We start from the raw sequence: 19,105 nt of genomic DNA on the forward strand, positions 1-19,105 counted from the left end.
GTAGTGTCTAGGTCACACCTCGGAAAGAATCATTTGAGACTAAACACAAAGGCCAGCTGTGAAAGTTTATTGGTGGGTGATGCTGATGATCAGGATTAAAGATGGCCTACTTGCATTACCCAGGACAAAGACAGACCCATGGATGGTTCAGGGTTTTTTTTCCTTCTACCGCTAGCCCTACTGTATGCAAGATCTACTGGTCTTGAGAAGAAACTGCCGAACAGCCACCATTTATTTGTCAAGCTTAGGTCTGACATTTAGAAGCTGCCTATAAAGATATCCACGTTTTTCTACTTCTGTTTTTTCATAATTCACCTTAGTAAATATTCATTGTAAATACATTCATTCCTAAAAATCTTGAGGCTTTCAAGATTCATACAAGCAGGGTACTCAATTTGGATACATGCAAGAGCTATAGCCTTCTCTGGGAACTTCATTACCTGCTATCACGATTTCCTTGTTAAATGTAATAAAGCCTCTTGTGAATTAAAATATCTGGTCTCAAAGTGTTAGGTGGCTAGAAGATGCTGGGTTTGCATATACCTTGTTAGTAGGCTTGATTTTTTGTTAAGCAAGAACACACACATTTAAAGTCCATACAGTTGGGTTTTTTGAAGCTTGCAAATTATCACATAATCCCTGTCTAATGAGTGCAGTATACTCCTATGCTGATACTTGCAATTGTAATGGAAAAGCTCCAGCATGAGGGGACAAGATTTTTAGGCTAACAAAACTAAATGTGTCCCCACTCCTTCTTCCTCAGTTCATTCCGTCTGATTTTTCCAGCGATTGTCTTTGGCAGCTGCTGGACAAATTCAATCTGATGCAAAAGAGGAAAAAAGTAAAATGAATAGACTTAACTTTCAAAATTTTGATTCAGAACAGCAGATGTCTCCACCTTATTTAGTTTAGATAAGAATATGATGACTGGGGAAATACTGCATTATCTGAAAACAGATGTGAGTTATCTATTTTCCACAATATGTTTGAAAATAATGTTTGTCATTTTTATTGTATAGTACATACTTAGCTTTTTGGTCTGTTATAAAATCTGATGCTATGAGCTGAGTCTAATCTTTTTATTCGTAGCCTTTCCCCAGTTAAAATAGGTAGATTTTTGTGGGTTTTTTTGTTTGTTTTCACTTGTATTTACTTGCCTTTCTGGGGTACTTGTATGGAGCAGTGACTTTCTTAACATGATTTTGCAATTCACAGGTCAGTTTCTTTGGATCTTGTGACTTAACAGAAGGAGATAAGACCACAAAAGCTTTTACCACCTATGAAGGGAAAATAAATAAGAATTACAGTATTAATTAAAATTAGAGCAAGCTAGCAAATGAGGCAGTTAATTGAGAATAAGTGAGTATTGCCTGCAACACAGCCTTGCTGTTTCAGACCTGTGCTGTAAGCAAATTTAAAATTGTGACTAAAGAATGTTTCTACCTTACATTAGTCCAGGTACTAAGTAGTACAAGATAAAGTTTCAAAAGCTGCTTCCAAATTTGTAAGAGTTCTCTGTAAAGGACTGTTTTACAGTTTTTAGACTCTAGGGCTTTTTTCTGTAAACCTATTTTGTTAAATTAAGGAATATAATTCTCCAGGTAGTGGATGAAATTGTGCTTCAGTTCTGACCAGAGTCACCTTTGTATACAGTGGCATGTTCTTTAGGAAACTAATGATCATACTGGTATATAAATATGGAATATGGGGCACACAAGCTGTATCCGCTCCCCTAGCTGTTGATAAAGCTATACTAAGAGTCTTGTGAATTCTGTGCAAGCTGAGTGTAACCTCTGTGACACAAGCTACCTTATGAACAGGAAAGGGACCATTAATTACCTCTCCCCTGACAGGATCAGGGCTGCTGACAACAGCTGACTCAGCAACAGCTGGGTGCTCTATCAGGGCGTTCTCTATTTCAAATGGTCCAATACGATACCTAGGCGAGGGAAATTAAATGCTTACTACGGGAAAGGTATACAGTTATTAAACATTTCTTGGCATTTTAACTGAAGTCTACAGACCCAGAGGAGATGATGACGTCGTCAGACCTCCCCATAAACCATATGTATCCATCCTCATCCATGCTCCCTCTGTCTCCAGTGATATAGAAGTTTCCACGGATTGTTGAAGCAGTTTTCACTGGATCATCCTGTTGACAAAGCAACAATTAAATATTCTAAATATTGAGCAGCCTTAAGCTTAGAGATGAACTTGGCCTCTTTGGGCACTATCCATAGTATCTTTCATTGCATTCTTCTTGTCTAAAGAGTGTAAGAGCTTGTGCTTGCTTTTTACAGAAAGGAAGATGTATCACATGGGCACATACAGAACTGAAGGTCAAACAGTAGGTATACAGAAGAAGGGGGGAGAGAATGGAGGTTTCTCATCACATAGTCCTTGCTCAGTCCAAAAAGAAATACCTTATTTCTATAACACTATGGATGTTTTACCCTGCCCCTATGAGGTTGTATCTTAGTTGGAATGTGAGAAATAGAAAAGTCACTATCTTTTTAGCTAGCCCTGATTCAGCTGCTTTTCCTTGGGGTGTTTATAACTGTACCCTGGCTGATGTCCAAGTTTGAAGAAGTTCAGATCTGAGCAGTGCAGTTCAGATTCTTATCAGCCAGTCCTTGCTGTAGACTTTTCTGGCTAAAAAAGGATAAAGATAAATTGTGGAAGGAACAAATACAGATACCCCATATCTGTGCATTATTTGGGGTACATTTCAAGAAGCTCATCTTGCCTTGTGAGCTGGCTGTAATTATGAAGAGGGTAACAGTAGTGAAAGACTGGTGTGCCTAATACTTCTGCACCACAAACAAGGGGAAGAACAAGCAGTGCAGGAGCTGGGGAGCTGCACACTGGAAATATGCTAGAAACAAGCACCCTTTCTTTTGAAATTGGAGAGAGAGGCTGCAGCTTGGCAACTTGTTCTGGTACTAGTGTTACAGGAGTCAAGGTGAGATACTCAGGGGAAGTGTTTGGGTGACTAGCTGAAGTCTCTGTTGTTGCATCTTGCTGCCATCAATACTTGAGCTAACACCTTTAAGTCAAAAAGTCACTAAGCCAAAAAGAAGAGCCACAGCTCGTTTGTGCTGCAGCTCCTACTGTTGGTATAAATACATTCCACCCTGCAGGCCAAAACCAGCTTTCTGGAAATTCGCTGTTGGCTTACCAAGTAGTGATTGAAAAAGGTAAAAGGCCGCTTGGCACTGATTTTGATAGCAATGTCTCCTTCTTTCCCAGGAGGAAGAATGCTGCCATTTTCATCTACAATCTGCAATAAGAAAGGCACATGAGTGATTATAGTTTCCCGCTGTAAGAGAAAGGCACATGAGTGATTACAGTTTCCCAGTGTAAGACAGCTGTGTTCTAAGCACTACCCAAGCAATGGATCAGCCAACACAGGTTGACTCACAGCCCTAAATGTGACTGTACAGTACTGAAAGCTGTACTGTACATTGTACTTTCCTGTGTTTTACTTCCCAAGAAATCAATGGCAAACAGAAAAGGAGACCAACATACTTGAACATCATAGGGGGTAGCCGCCTTTCCCAAGGAACCTGGCTTAATTTTCATTCCTTTCATATTTGCACATACCATTCCCTGTTGCAAAAGAGAAACAATCAGCTCAGGTATTTTATTCTTATCATTGCTGAGGCTATTCCTGTTCTTCTATTGCGCTCACTGTTGAGCTAGCATAAGAGCTAAATCTTCCTCCTGTGTGAGCCAAAGTGTTTGCGGACTTCACTGAGAATCTTGGACAAAAATTTCAAGATGTTTTAGAGCTAAAGTCTTAAAAGCAGTATCAAAACCAAGTTGTAAGCAAAATAACAAACCCTCTTGTAGGCAATTGCCATGTACTCTTAATGTGATCTTTTTTCTGGTCAATATATATAGCAAAGTTATATATTTACCAAAAAGAATGTTGTATACAAGTCCTCTGAGAATTTTAAGTGATAGTTGAGTTGTAACACTTTACAAATGAAGCTGAACATACGGTTTCTGTCTGGCCGTAGGCTTCATAGATATCCAGTCCTGTCTGCCTTTTCCACTGTGCCATCACTTCTGGGTTGAGTGGTTCCCCTCCAGTCAAACAGTGCTTCAGTGCCTTAAATGTGTAACTTCATAGACAAAGGACATTGCTGATTATCATAGAACAGCCAGGTACAAACTCTGCTCTGACTCCCATGTATTGAACCCTGTGACTTCAGGGCATGCCAGACTCCCTTAGTGTAAGGGTTACGGTTGGCAGAAAGCCTAGAGCTCCAGCTGGAGCAGGGCTGGAAGGGGGCTGCCAAAGAAAAGGGTGGGCAGCAAAAGAAATTGGGTGCTTTATGGTCTGGGCTTTGCTGGGGTGAGGGGGGGGGGAAGCTTATCTAAGGCTCAGCCTTAGATAGAGCAAGGTAAGAGTTAGGGTTGAGAAAACGCTTTGAGCTCCACTTGGACTGGGGCTGGAAAGGGTGAGCTGCACAGACATGGACTGATGCCAGTGCAGCCACACACGCAGCTTCCAGCGCTGAACAGTCCTCTGCATTTACTGTCTGTGACACCTCAGAATTCGTCTTGATTTGCCACCTCTCTGCAATGCTAAGGAAAAGGCTGTGCCTCCTGACAGCCCCCTGCATTCAGCACGTTCTTGCCACCACTCTGACTTTAAGTGGCTATATGGGCCCATAGAAAGCACGGCTAGAAAGCAGACAGCAGCTTGCACAGACATGGTGACAGTCGCAGGAGGGAGGTACCTGGTGATGTTGTGCTGTACCAACATGCTGTAGCTGGTTGGGGCACTGCACAGCGTTGTCACTGGATACGTGCACAAGGTCTGACAAATGAAAAAGAAAATAGAGGTTGAACAACATCATTTCGGGGGGGAAGAAATTTGCTGCTAGCTATTAATTTCTATTCTGTATTAGGACATAAATTATAAGGCCTGATGGTAACCTCGATTACATGGAAAGCCATGGTAATGGCTGTGACTGTCAGCATTCAGTTACAGTGCCACAAACATCAGCTGAAGAGGTGACACATCGACAGTGGTGAATCACTCTTGTGGCAGGACTGGTGTTTGTCCTAACATTCACTTCAACCACAAAGACAATTTCTTGGTGTGAAAACCTGGCTCTGGAGGCACAACCTAAGTTTTTCAGGTGACTTCAGTAGAGCTCACATTTCACCCTAGGGCAAAATCAGGCACTTCAAAATGTAAGCACCTAAAAATGAGGGGTTTCTTTGAACATTTTGCCTATGTCAATCTTTTATCTGGTCTCATACTCTCTGAGAGGGACAGCCTCAATGCTTGGGACATGCTGCACTGCCCTCATCTGTCCTGACATGCAGTACAGCAGGCAGAGATGCATCACCAGGAGCTCAGCCTGGGTCAAGAGTGATGCTGTATTAAAAGGGGTGTTTTTTGGACAGGTAAACATATATCCTTTGGCTAGAACTGAACACAGAGGACGTGAGTGCCTTGCTAACAAAATAAAGATCTCAGCTGAGCCTCTGTTTTCTAACATATCTTCATTTCTCATCCATAACACTAGCAGATGATTCACCATCACTCAGGCAGAACTTAGTCCCACTTTTTACCTTGCTTCTGTCTTCAATGACATTTGCTCAGCAAGACGGACCGACAAGTGAAATAAAAGCAAGGGGAAGGCCTCTCATTCACCAGTCTTCACTCTAGCCACCCCATGGATAGAGCAGCCTCTACTGTCCACTGCACTTTGCGCCGAGATGTGAAACCCCAAACACGTTGCAAGCAAGTGCTTGCAAGGCCATGAAATTTATACAAAAATGAAAACCAAACTAGCAGCCACCATTTTAAAAAGAAAATGAAACTGAGGGTAACAATCCCCAGATAAACCCTATGTGTTAGGAACATACAATTTTCCACATAATGTGCTTTGAGCCATTTAATAATAGCACTCTTTTCTCTGTATGTCACAAGATTAAATGTGGCATTGGTTTGAGAAGCTTAAACATAATTTCCTTTAGAAACAAGCCGATCTCACTCCTTCAGTTTCCCAGTACTGACTTGCCTTTCTTAAGGGTCATAGCAGCTTACTTTAAATATTAATTTACATGTAATTCAGCTCATTTATCATTTCAATACTGAAATACAGGAGGGGAGACGTTTAAGTAATGCTACTAACTCCCACTGATCGGAAGCAGCTGATTATATCCTATGCCCAAAAAAGTCATGCTGCAAAATGTACTGTATTCCTATTCAAAGTGCAATCGCCTTGTGGTTATGCTGTCCTAAAACAGCTAGTCCCATAAACCCAAGAGACTCAGTATTTGTGGCCTGCCTGGAAAACAATATGAAACATGAGTAACTGCTCATTGTCAGCATAGTGCTCTTACGTTTAAGATTGCTCTTGGATCAAACTGTGGCATGGCATGTATAAAAACACATGTACCCTGGAACCACGGACCAAAAACACTTCCAACAGCTGCCTTTACCCAAGCAGTGTCTGACATGTTCCACAGGATGTCTGAGGGAGTCACATTCATCCAGTATCTGTTGAAGACAAAGATGATTAATATGAGGGAGTCTGCAAGTGGAGAATTAAACTTTTTTTTTCTTTGCTTAGAAAGGCATGGTAAATCTGATCCAAAACTCCAGAGCTCAAACAAATACCTCTTGCTTATCTTTTATATTGATGGCAAAGATAAAGAGAAGCAAACGATACTGTAACTTATTCATTGAAATATGTTATTTAGCCTGGATTTAAATAGGTAAGCTGTCATTTCTAAAATGGTGCCATATACCATATCAAACAAGATCCTTGTTTCCTGGCTACAATTCAGCTGAGGACACCAAAAGAAATTACATGTTAGTACCATGGGAGGCTTGTCATCTATCAGAGTTGCATCATGCACAAAAACCTGTTTGTCTGCTTCACATTTCAGAGCTGTAGTGGTATAACTGAGCTGAACGCTTTACCTTCCACAAAGAAAAAATCCCAGACCAAAGCTTCCGTAGGAGTGTTCAACCATTTTGGGGGAGCCGGTGGTGCCGCTGGTAAAATAGATTGCCATTGGGTCCTGGCTTCTTGTCTTCACGCAGTCATGGACAGCAGGGGCAGCCCTTAGAGAAAAAAGAAGGTTACATGTAATAGTGGCTGATGTTATTCAGCGAACTGAGCTTGGATCCTTGGCCCGTGCCTTGCCCCCGTGGGGCTCCCAGCCCGACTGCCAGCAACAGTCTCTACAGGACTGCTGCAGTTCTAGACAATGTTTGTTTGTTTATTTTTTCAAATCAGTGTTATCCTCCACCATGGACCTGACCCCTGCAATGTCAGCGCAGCATGAAAACAGATTCATCAAATCCACTTAATCATATTTTAGTAGCTCTAGGAGGTTTGAGAACGCAGTGTTACTGCTTCCTTGGTCTTTCGGCTTGGTGACACTGAGGTGGGCAACTGTTTGAAGGAGCTGGCAGAAGTACAGCAAGACAACTGCTGTACAGGCTATGCTAGCTAAGATTTCAATGGCTGTGAGAGCAAATGCAACATCCTAGAAGGCTCTTAAAATGATGGAAGAGTTGGATCCCACCCTGAAACAACATGATTTTAGTTACATAGATACTTATAACAAAATGTTAGCTGGCAACATCACACCTAAGGCCTTGGGCACATTGCAGCAGGATATTTTGCTTTCCTTCCCCACAAGGCTTTGTCACCCCTTCGGTGGTTAAACGCGCTGTAGGGCATGAGCTGCCCATCGGGTCCTGTTTTGGTAGCTGCAGTTCAGTACGGAGTGAGGTGGATTTCTAAATGCATTAGGACCATTTTGCAATGTGCTTTTTCAGTCTTTCCTAATGAAAGGCCATCCATATAAGTCTTATTATCATCAAGTTTTAGGAATATAGATTGGTGTAATATGGAGATAATGTTTTTATTTGATCTTTAGAGGGTAAGTAGGCCACAGCTGTCAATGAAAGAAGCTTTCCTGTCCATTTTTTCCATATTATTTCCTAGTCATATATAAAAAACTGAAATGCTACAAGACTGTACTTATTTTTTAATAACTTATTTGGCTGTTCCCAAATATTCCCTTTCTTCATGATATGACTAAAGTGCCTTCTCTCCCACCCCCTCAAAAGTATCTAGTTCATTAACAAGATAGAAGTAGGTGTGTAAACAATATATTTTAGAGAAATATTCCAGTTGAGATAACTGTGATGGAGCTAAGGCAGAAGGCACTCACTTGAACAAATTGCTGAAGTTCAGCCACTTGGCCCTGCTGCTCTCAGATACAATTAGCTTTGTTTTCAGAGACTGGCACTTGGATGCAACCGAATCCACTGCAGGAGCAAGTGCATCGGTGGTAACAATGCACTTAGCCTTGGAAGTTAGCAATCTATAGCAAATGTCTTTTGCTGTCAGTTGTGTTGTCCCTGGGATGAAGATAACACCTAAAAGTGCAATAAAATGGAAAATACATTAAGTATTTTTCACTTTCAGTCCTTATCACTTCATAGCTTCCCCTGACTTGCTGAATGCCAGCACCATTCAACCCAGAAATGAGGCGAGGGTAAAGTGAGTCATACTTCCCTGAGCAGATGGACTCTGCTTCTACATGAATACAGATGTGCAGGTGGGAAGCACAAAATCGCTTCTGTTTCTATGAGATCCTTTGCCCCAGGCACAATGTAAGTATAAAATACTAATTTAGGGCAGTAAACTTCTCTAGCAGCTTTAACTTAAGTCCAGTTGAAGTTAATTCAAATTGATTTCTAAATCCACACAAGCCACAGAAAGTGAAGGAAAAGCAATGAAGGTAATTCCATCAGTCATAAGAGACTACCCCTGTCAGCACCTTTGATTGTCAAAAGTTCAAGCTGCAAAGTCAAATAAGAAATGTAATTGTAAATGAACTGTTAACCGGCTCTTGGCACAAGCGTTATACACACGACTAGGAATGATATAATTCACCTGTTCGCATACAAGCCACGTTCAGCAGCCACCACTCCGGGATTCGGGGTAGAATTACTATAACTCGGTCTCCTCTTTGTAGATCACAGGGGCCAGAAAGCACGTTGGCTGCTTTTCGAGACAGGATGCCCAGCTCTTCGAAGCTCCACTTCACTTCACTTCCTTTTCCATTTATCCACCACAGGGCTGGGTTTGATGGTCCCTTTCGTTCCTACATACAAGACAAGGGTAAGTGACATGGTGACTACAGGGGCTCCTGTAGTTCCTTGCAGATTTTCTGTGATACTGCAGACGGTGCAATTTGGCAACGTTACATGTTCTAGGGCTTTGCAGGGCAGGGATATTAAGCACATTTAGCTTTTGTTTAAAAGAGCCCTTTTGAAAGGCACCTATCTAATTTGGTGCATATACCTATCTGATTTGCAATGGCATTTCTGCTCAAAAATTATTTAGAGGCTTTTACGAACCCAGCACCGCACACACTGCTGAAGCAGAGTCATAAAGAGAGAGACAAAGCACCATATCCCCTTTGATGCTAAAGCAAATTGCCTTTCCTTTTTCTACAATGCAAGATTATGCTAAAATGAAAATATGGGAGGAAATTCTGGTCCTACTGAAGTCAGTGAGTTTTGTCCTCGACTTCAGGGAGGCCACAGTTTCACTTAAAATACTGAACCCACAGGGTCATAAATGCAACCTTTTCTATTTGAGACCACTTGTCCAGGACATCACTTGCAAAATTAAAGTATTCAGGCACTTCCTTTTCACAGCGATTGATGGCTTCATAATCTGAGAAATTCAAAGGTGCAAAAGCCCTGTGATACTGGTGGAATAATCTGCAGAGCGTCTGGATGCTCCAGGGGGACCGCAACACTTGAAATTCAAGGAAAATCTTCATGGCACAAAAGCAGGTCTACAGGTCCTTTTTGCGATGATAACCATCAGAGATTTTTGATTACTTCCTTCCTACGAGAGACAGAAAAATCAAAATAGTAGTATAATGTACAAATTCCATACTGAACTGTCAGCCAGAAATGGAAAAGATACATACAGAGCAGAAAGTCTACCTCTTTATGACATTTTATCCTACCCCTTAGGGGTAAGCTAGGGACCCAGTAACCCTTTTTAAGCCTCCTGTTTTCTCAGCTGTCCACAGGTTCCTCAGAGAACTCGCCTTCCAGCTGATAACTTCTCTTCTGCCCAGCCAAAGAAGGGACTTGAAACTTTGGACACATGTGACAGAGTTCTTGCTGCACTGTGTGACCACTGAGTTTGGATGGGTATGGTTGCCGCCGGATGTTTCAAAGACAGACCTGGATCCAAAAGATCGCGGAAGCAGCATGAGGATTTGGCCCATGATTGGAAAGGATGAACCCCTGGAACAAAATGTGCCCCAGCACTACATCCAGTACCCCTCGGGACTGGCTGCTCACTCAGTCCTGGAGATGGTGTACTGGGAACGTTATAGTTGTTACTAGCAGAAAATGGGCACCTGAAACAGCTTTGGACTCAGGAGAAACTGTTCTCAGCTGAGACACTGACTAGTAAACCCTTTTTACTTTTGATTTCCTCAAAGGCTTTTTGATTTGCTGATGTTCCCTGCTTCACAAAAAAGCAAAAGAGTTTCTCTTCGCAGGCTGTCGGTTGGTCTCCACTTGTTTCCCTTCTTGCTGCTATCTTTAAATAGCTCCCGTATTCAGCCACTCTGTGGCTATTCTTCCTGGCTCATTCTTCCCTTTCAGTCTCTGTTCTTGAGGTAACGCCCACAACCTTGCTTCCAGGGACTCAGATTATTTATTGCTTGGATGTCGTGTGCATGACAGAGAGCAAGCGAGAGGCCGAAGCCGGTAACGGCTGCGGGTACTCGCTGTGGATCAGTGCCAGGGACAGGCTGTGGGGTCCCGTCGGTCCAGCAGCTGGGTGCCAGCAGGGACACCTTGCGCTAGGTGCTACAGCCTCTCCCTGCACAGCGGGAGCATGGAACAAGCCAGTGAAGTGCCCTGCTACCAGCCTGGGGAGGTCCCACCTCGCCAGCCTGAGCAGAACACAGACGACACCAGTGACCCTGCCCCAGGATTCTCCATCTTTCTTCGTATCTGCAGGTGTTCTTTGGTGTACCTTTCCCATAGCCCATCTGTAAAGCTACTGTCCCTGTTTAGAACCTCACCACAAGCGTCTTGCTCTTGTGATGCCACTAGGAAAACAGACCTCATCCTCCCCATCCCTAGGATTTCTTTACTTATAATAGATTAAAAAAAAACCCCAAAAAACGTGTTCCAGAGATCCACAACCACCTCTTCTGTGTAGTTAATCTAAAGGTCATTCTGGTCCTTTTATACCTCTTACCCTCCCACCCCTATTCCTTCCTTCCATTTATGAGACCTTTTTTGGTGTCTGGTCCTCAATCCAGCTGTCAGCTTGTCAGGACTTGGATGCACTATTCCCATGTTTTAGGCACCAGGGGACTCTTACTCAGCCCTGCGGCTACCAATGGCAAACGCAGATTTATTTACAGAATGGATGCCATCTTTTGTCCCCGGTTTTGGCCTCAGAATCCAGGATATGACCATCACACACAACTATTTGAAGACCAAGGTACTTGCTAGCAAGCAGGGGCAAGGGCGCTGCAACGGCGCTGTGTACATTTAGCCAATACGGAAGATATGCAATAAACTTCCTTATTGTTGCTTTTCTTGCTACTGTAATAATCATCAAACAGAATTTGGTCCACATTGCTCTGTTTGCTCTGCTTTCCTTGCACCCAAAGAAAAGATTATGAATCCCGCAGCACTTGCCTTATTATATTAATTGAATAGCAGTGTATCATGAATAACTTAGAGGTAGTTTTCTACATTGATTGGCTTACTGGACTAATGCCTTCGCCATGTCCGCGCTTATCCCTAAATACACAGTCATTTGATTTCCCAAAATACCAATTGTAATCACGTATTATCCTGAAAATGCTCTGCAAAAGAGTGAACTGAATTAAAGTTGTATGTATGGGAACATGGTGCTCATGATACATGCAGCCTCAGAGACTAAAAGACAGATGGAGGCTTTTTCTTTTTTCAAATTGCCTGGTTGTAACATACTGATTCTTATCTTCATCCTTAGCACGTCATGCAAGAAAAGCCTGATTCCAGCACTCACTGTAAATCAGTGAAATCCTTGTACAAATTGGCTATTGTTTTGTTTTTCTTTTAGATCTGAGCTAGTGATTGGAGACTCAGACCTGGAACATGTTCCTGAAGAGAGAAGCTATTTCTTCAGTTTGCTTGATACAAAACAGAAACGTGTAACTGCTCTCTAGCTGCTTAACCTGCTTCATAAAAGTAAGACTCATGTGAAGAAAGAGGAATAAACCAGATCTGCTTTACAGATTTTTTTAACATTAGCGGAAGGCATCTTTCATTTTTGAGAAGATTAAGTATTTGAACAATTCTGAAATAAATACAAATTTCTTGGGATGTTTAAAAAACAGGTTGTCCTTACCTGGAGATGTTATTTCTAATCAGGTGAGATTTCTTTTAACTCTACCAAATGTATCTTGCAATGTCCTCTTTGCAGCATCCCTGTCCCCTCCAGGTTCACTCTAGCTTGCTGAACGGCTCTAGCCCTTCATTTGTATTGCAAGTCACGTTCCGTGGTGGGGATTATTTCCTCCTGAGAACGTAGCTTTTGTTTCTCCAATTACCTTTTGAAGACAGGCACAATCACTGAAAAAGGTAAAAGAAGATGGAAATAGTGTATGAATGACTGCACTTCTGGTTCATTGACTTTGGAGAATGGATAATCCACCATATATTAATCTATAACTCTATTCCACAGCACCAACGACTTTGGAAACCGCAATGGTGGGGATTTGTTTTCAGATCTTGGAGTTAAACATAGTATGAGAATTGCTATGATGAACAAACAGAAAGATTTTCATATGCCTGGTGCCAATAAATATCACCTGTAACATGCGACGGAAACTTCTGCAGAGCAAATGCATGCAGTTCAGAAGTGGTGAGGAGGACAATGAAAAGGAAGACGACAATGAAAACTCAAACTATAGAGCTATTGCTACGAAACAGGGTGACAAAGAAGGGACAAGACACACAATTCATTCTCTAGAAGGCAGCAAAACAATACACAAACTACAGCTATTCAATTATGAGAGACTTAGTTTAGATGAATTTACTGTAGTCATGATACAGTATGTTAGTAATGCTACCTCAGGCAATGAGTCCAGGAAGGGGAAAATAAGATCTAGATAAATAAAGGCTACATATAAATGCACATATAGACTATATATATCATAAAGACTATAAACAACTATGCAGAGAGGCAATAAACTCTATACAACTAAGGATCAGAGGCATGAAACAGTCAGAGATGATGCTGGAAACAACAAGTACAGACAGTGGCTAATGGAGAATCACGATCGAGTTGTCAGCGCTCACATGTGGGAGCTCTGCAGGCAGCACAGTACAGCAATGTATGCCCATCTTCCAGGAGGATCACTGAACTGCAGAAATGTTTGGGTTGGGATTTGAGGAAGAAGTCTGAGGAATTTCATGCCTTGTAGCAGGGACAGTATCTTCCACCTTCTCTCCTCACGCTGCAAATGACTTCTCCCATCCCTCACTTTACCTTGGTTGGTAAGTGGTCTTTGAGCTGTGTCACACAAAACCAGCACGTGTCCTGAACACATTATGTTTCCAGCACATGAACGTGAGGCAGCATTAAGCCATCATCTCAGTTCGGAGAAACTGGTATCAATGAGCGAGCTGGCTCACAGGTTTGTATGGCTGCCAAATCTCTGCCCTGGCCCTTTTCCCAGGGTGAAATGGGAAATGCCTAAGAGCACTGGGGGGTTTACAGCACCAACTCCAGTGACATCCCCTGGCTGCCTGCATCGTGTGAGTGCATTTTGAGACACAACACAGCTGCTACTGTTTGGAAATGTCATTAACCATTATTCAGTGCAATAATGAGGGGCAAAGCACACACAGATGGGGCAGACTAATTCATCCTCAAAGTCCCAGAACAAACAAATAAAAAACAGGACAACCCTCAAACAGTGCTGTTGGACAGCGTGTACTACAGCAGCCTTCTGCCAGCACATACAGAAAAAACAGCTGACCAATGATTTTCATGGCAGCAGTAATAAAAACCAGAGAAGTTTCTCATTTGCTCATCAAAACATAACTACCTGCTCCCAGAAAGTAGGATTCAGAGCAGCTGCCGATGAGAATATATTAGCGAAGCATCCAGGGGAGATGCTACAGTACAACACTTTGGACTGGAGACAGCCTAAACACTTTCTCTGGGGGAATGAATCCCCAAGGGGCTGATTAACAAATCCTCCCTCCTTTCAGTCACTTTTGTCTTTCCCTTAAAAAATATAATACTCACAGCATGCAAATATGCCAGAGAATGGGTTTTATTTCTCATTTGAGGTCTGATTCTGCTCCTAAAGAAAACAATTTTAAACTTTCCCCTAGTTTCAGTAGTGCAAGATCAGATCCAGTTGGATTGATGTATTCTACCTGGACGCAATATTTTGTGTTCTCTTTGTTTTTTACCTCAAGCAATTACGTGCTTAGTAGCTGGAAAGCAAAGCAATATCCATTTCAGAGCTTAAGGGTATGAAAGAGGCAAGATCCACCTGCACAGCCTCTCCTGGGACTCGTGTTTGTTTGCCAGTTAATAACGCAATTAGTCGTCCTGAAAGGTCATCAACAGCTTTACTATAAAGCATGTTTGCTATTTTCCTTCCCAAGCTCTTGATACAACAGCAGATGTGCTCAAAAGTGCCACATAGTGGGTTTACAGCAGAACCAGGAAATTCCGAGTTTAAATAACCCTGGGTTTTTGGTTCACTGGTGTTTTTGTGCTCCCAGTAAATGCAGCAAGCCTTGGCCATGGAGCTGAACTGTTACTCGTGTCTTCTGAAGCAAGACGAGAGTACACAGGCTGTGCTGCCGCAGGAGCGTGCGAGGTGCGAGCAATGTGGCGGGGTAACAAGAAACGTGAGACGAGACCTAACAGGGATGATCTAAACCTCTCTTTGCTGCACCTGTACCCAGGTAACTGTGCTCGACTGTTACGGAAATATCTCACAAACTAAACTGACTACTCAGCCCAGGAAATCCTTGATCATATTTAATCCTAAAATTATATGAGACCCAGCACTGGTTAAACCTAATGTGGAATTCAGATCATTAAAACCAGTTAAAGAACATTCTCACTAAATAATATTTGACACATACTTGCAGTTGTCCTAAAACTCATTGTGCCTTTCAGCAAGAAATAACAACGTACACATGAAAATAAATGCAAAAGCTAAAGGAAAGTCTGAGTCCCTTCTCTTATCATTATCTTCAATACAGTTTCTACTGTATGCACTTAAAATTATAGGGAATATATTGCTTTAGAAACACTCCAAAGCACCAAAACAAAAAGTGGCATCTTCTATTCTTGATGAGGAGGCTTTCCAGCACCTCTTGAGATTGACAGGGCATTAGATGCCAGAAGGCAGAAAAGCAATGCAGGACGAGGATGTTCTGACTGGGAGTGCAGCAGCAAAGCTAAGCTCTTCCCCACTCCTTGTTCCTTAATTTCTTCCTTCGGATTTTCCCAGAGATGGTCTTTGGTAGTTGTTGCACAAATTCAACCTCGCTTATAAAGAGGAATGATAACAACACAGTTTAATACAGCTTGATTCTCAGCTTTTTCTTTTGGGTGGCAAGCCTGCTTTTTTAAAGGGTATGAGCTCGTCTGAGGATGAACTCGGGCAGGCAGCACCCCAGTGCCAGTGCTCCACAAAAAGAGTAAGTTACTTTTTAGGGAAACAGAGCTTGTCAGTTAGGCGACTTAGTAATCCTTCAAATCAGTGGTGTGAGACAATCACACGCCACTGAATCTGAGCACAACATGGTTTTCAGAGGGAGCAAGAGAGGGTCTGTAGTGGGCTGCTTGAAACACTGGCAAACAAGGGAGCACTAGGACTGCTTCCCACACACTCAATGGAAATGTGCTGATTCCCTGGGTTTTTTGTTTGTTTGTTTTTTGTTTTTTTTTCTTTTCCCCCCTCGGGATGTTGCTGGTCAGGTTCAGTTTAAGATTTTATATCATTATAAAACTACTAACATGCTGGTGAGTCTGACTGACCCTATCTTTACATCGGGTACTCTGTGACTGCAGCAGAAAGGAAACCTCCTGGGCCAGATCTTCCCTGGTGTAAATGAGCGATTTACACCATTAGAACAGGTCCCAGGGGAAAATCCAGCCAAATCTGTTTAAAACCCAGTGTCAGTTGGTACCAAAAACAACCAGAATCTCTTCCAGCATATATCTTTTAGATTGCTCTTAACCCGATTACTTCCCAAGGTCATAATTAGATTATGTTAAAAAAAAAAAAAAACCTTATTACTTACACAGAATAAATGGATTACATGAACAATCTGATTACTTCACTTCAGAAAAAGTTAAGTGGATTACCTTGCCAGAAGGTATTTACTCATATTCGAGATCTGAATGTGCTTAAAAAGAATCAGATTCTGAAATGGTGACCAGATTACATTTTTCAACATATTTTTACAATTGCTGTTAAAAATCTAATGCTATTTATAATTATTCCCCTCCAAAAATGGAATTATATTTAAAATCTCCAACATATTTTCCTTCTGCTCTGTTTGAATGAAGGAGATAAAAATTAATCTCCCAGAAAAAGCTATTACTCAGGAAGAGGGAAGAGAAGCATAGGAAAATATAATATCCTATCTTAGTCTCTAGAAAACCTGTGCAGAAACTGAGGGAAGCCAAATGCAGATAACCATATCCAGTGATTTTGGTGGCAACTGGTGTGTTATGGCTTATCCAGATAAGGCTTATTCTGCTGCTTCCTGACAGACTAATCATGTTTAACACTGAGTGTGGACACGTTGGGGTTCTTTGAAGCTATTCTGGATACAGTGTTGGTGGAGTTTGATTCCTGCCTCATATGCAAAAGCTGTGTTACTGTTTGCCTTTGCACACTCCCCTGACACCAGGAACCAGCTGTGAAAAACCTGCTGTGATTCCCCAAAACCTGCTGTACCAGTGCAAACTGCGATAACTCTACTGAAGAGCTTGACAGGCCACTGACTGTAACCAGCCAAGGCTCTGGCCCACTCTGTAGTATCCAAACCCTCCGTTATTGTAACATCCAAAGCATCTTCTTTCTCTGTTCAGTGTGTCATTAAAAATGTCTAGCAACATTGCAATATTCTATAACTGTATTTAGCCTAAATATTTTAAACAAATGAATCAGAGTTTACAAATCAAATTTACGCTCATAGACACCGTTTGATCAGATGAAGGAGCACTTCATTTCCATGTACATAATCACAATGAAATCTGAGATAAACTTATCTGTACTCTCAATGTAAGATGACAACACCAGATCTTATCAGCGTAGGCCTATGAAGTTCAACTGAGCTGTGTTTATTTATAGAGCTTGGAAGGAGCGACATCTTTCAATGTTATATTTCAAAACCTGATTAAAAGCCAGTGAGGTGCCAGGAGAAAAATGGAGATAAAATTTTACTATTCCAAAATGTAATCTGACTGTATTTCTAATCTGATTATTAGGGTTGACTAGAGCAGTTTTCATTTTAAGGTGCATTGCCAGGAACTATTTGTATTTTCAGAACTCTGTGCTACTTGCCTTTCCGGGGTATCTGTAGGGTGCTGTAACTTTTTTTACAGGTTCTTGCAGTTGAAAAATTAATTTTTCAGGATCATGAGTTGTAAATTCAGGAGACAGAACAATACAAGCTTTTACCACCTAAAAAGAAAGCTAGAGGTAGGCAACACTCAGCCATCACTAACTTGATGAATAATGTTCAATAGAAAGACTAAGATGAATACTGCAATTTTCTACCATAAAATTGCTTTCAAGCTAGTGGAAATGCAAGCTCCCAGCCAAATGCTGGGTTACTTTTTTTGGTTTTTTATTGCTTGTCGAGCTCCACAAAGGGGCCTTTAATTCCCCACAGGAAGCACAGTGGAATTCCCAGCATCCAGGAGCTCTTCACCAGTGTTTGAGCAGCCATGCCATGTCCGTTCAGGAGACAGGGGCTATTTGGGAGAGAGGTGACTTAGGCATGCCACGCTTGCTTAACGGCCTTCGTAAGAATAACAGCCAGGGGACATTGTTTCAAGGCATTGGATCTCACTGGGATTCACAGAAGCCACTGGCAGATTTTCAAAGTGGCCTAGCTGCCCCTAATTCTTCCTGAAATCAAAGGAAGTTAGATGCTTAGTCTCCTTAAATGTATTTGAAGATGTCTGTCTACACCTTTACTATGTTAATACCAGCCAAGATTTCCCCCACGGGTATAGTTATTTCATCAACAGATGTTTTATATAGCTCCTAAAAGCAATGTCCTTACCTCTCCTCTGATGGGCTCTGGGCTGCTGCTTCTGCTCCCGCGGGGTGCTCTGCCAGGGCGTGCTCTGCTTCAGACGGCCCAGAGCAACACCTAGGAGAGGAAATGAGAACCTGGGATTTAGGAGCAGAGCTGGGCAAATCGTTCTGAAATCTTTGGTTTGGTGGCAAAGCAAAGCAAAGCAAAGCAAAGCAGCTACTCATGAACCTCAACACATTTCCTTGCTTTCTTTCTAGTAAAATGAAGAAATTAAAAGATTTCAATCGATTTCAAACCGAAACATTTCATTCAAGCAAAATGAAACACAGCAGAGTTTTTTTGGTTAAATAAAATATTTAGAGATCATTCGATTCTTCTTTTCTTAAATTCAAATGAATACTCAAAAAGGTGTACTGTTCTAAACGAAGAGCCAAATCTTTTGATTTCAACAATATCAGAATACAATGTTTCACTAAATGAATGCTGTAAATTAAAAATTAAATGAATGGTGTAAATCAAAAATTACAACCATTTTGAGCAATTTTTTTCTTTCTTTAGATTCAAAGTCACATAGAAGTCCAATCCTAAGTCACAATTTTGGTGAAATTCTTATTACAAGTCTATTACCATTTAATATCCAGTCATAGCAGCTGAATTTGTATTTTTCAGATAGCTCAAAATTCTAACAGAATAATATGAACCTTCTGACAACAACCAGAAACATACCCAGAAGATGTGATGACATCATCAGGTTGCCCAGCA

At 41.7% G+C, this 19,105-nt stretch overlaps 1 protein-coding gene across 2 annotated transcripts; it reads right to left on the reverse strand.

Moving 5' to 3' along the window:
- Positions 1-51: 51 nt before the first annotated feature.
- On the reverse strand, positions 52-18,385 carry LOC112990392 (acyl-coenzyme A synthetase ACSM4, mitochondrial-like). 2 transcript variants are annotated; one of them, XM_026112061.2, is made up of 15 exons: positions 18,368-18,385; positions 12,438-12,661; positions 9,643-9,911; positions 8,946-9,156; positions 8,218-8,425; positions 6,953-7,096; positions 6,469-6,526; positions 4,749-4,828; positions 4,004-4,127; positions 3,529-3,609; positions 3,179-3,280; positions 2,025-2,152; positions 1,840-1,939; positions 1,158-1,277; positions 52-820 (listed from the first exon to the last, which is right to left on the reverse strand). In XM_026112061.2, the coding sequence occupies exons 3-15, from the start codon at positions 9,841-9,843 to the stop codon at positions 734-736; spliced, it is 1,644 nt and encodes a 547-aa protein (XP_025967846.1). In that variant the 5' UTR covers positions 9,844-9,911; positions 12,438-12,661; positions 18,368-18,385; the 3' UTR covers positions 52-733. The 2 variants fall into 2 exon arrangements, with proteins under 2 accessions (XP_025967846.1, XP_025967845.1); XM_026112060.2 differs by having other exon boundaries at positions 6,370-6,526.
- Between the last annotated feature and the right edge of the window lie 720 nt (positions 18,386-19,105).

This window comes from Dromaius novaehollandiae, chromosome 14 (genome assembly GCF_036370855.1).
Source record: "Dromaius novaehollandiae isolate bDroNov1 chromosome 14, bDroNov1.hap1, whole genome shotgun sequence".
Taxonomy (NCBI): Eukaryota; Metazoa; Chordata; class Aves; order Casuariiformes; family Dromaiidae; genus Dromaius; species Dromaius novaehollandiae.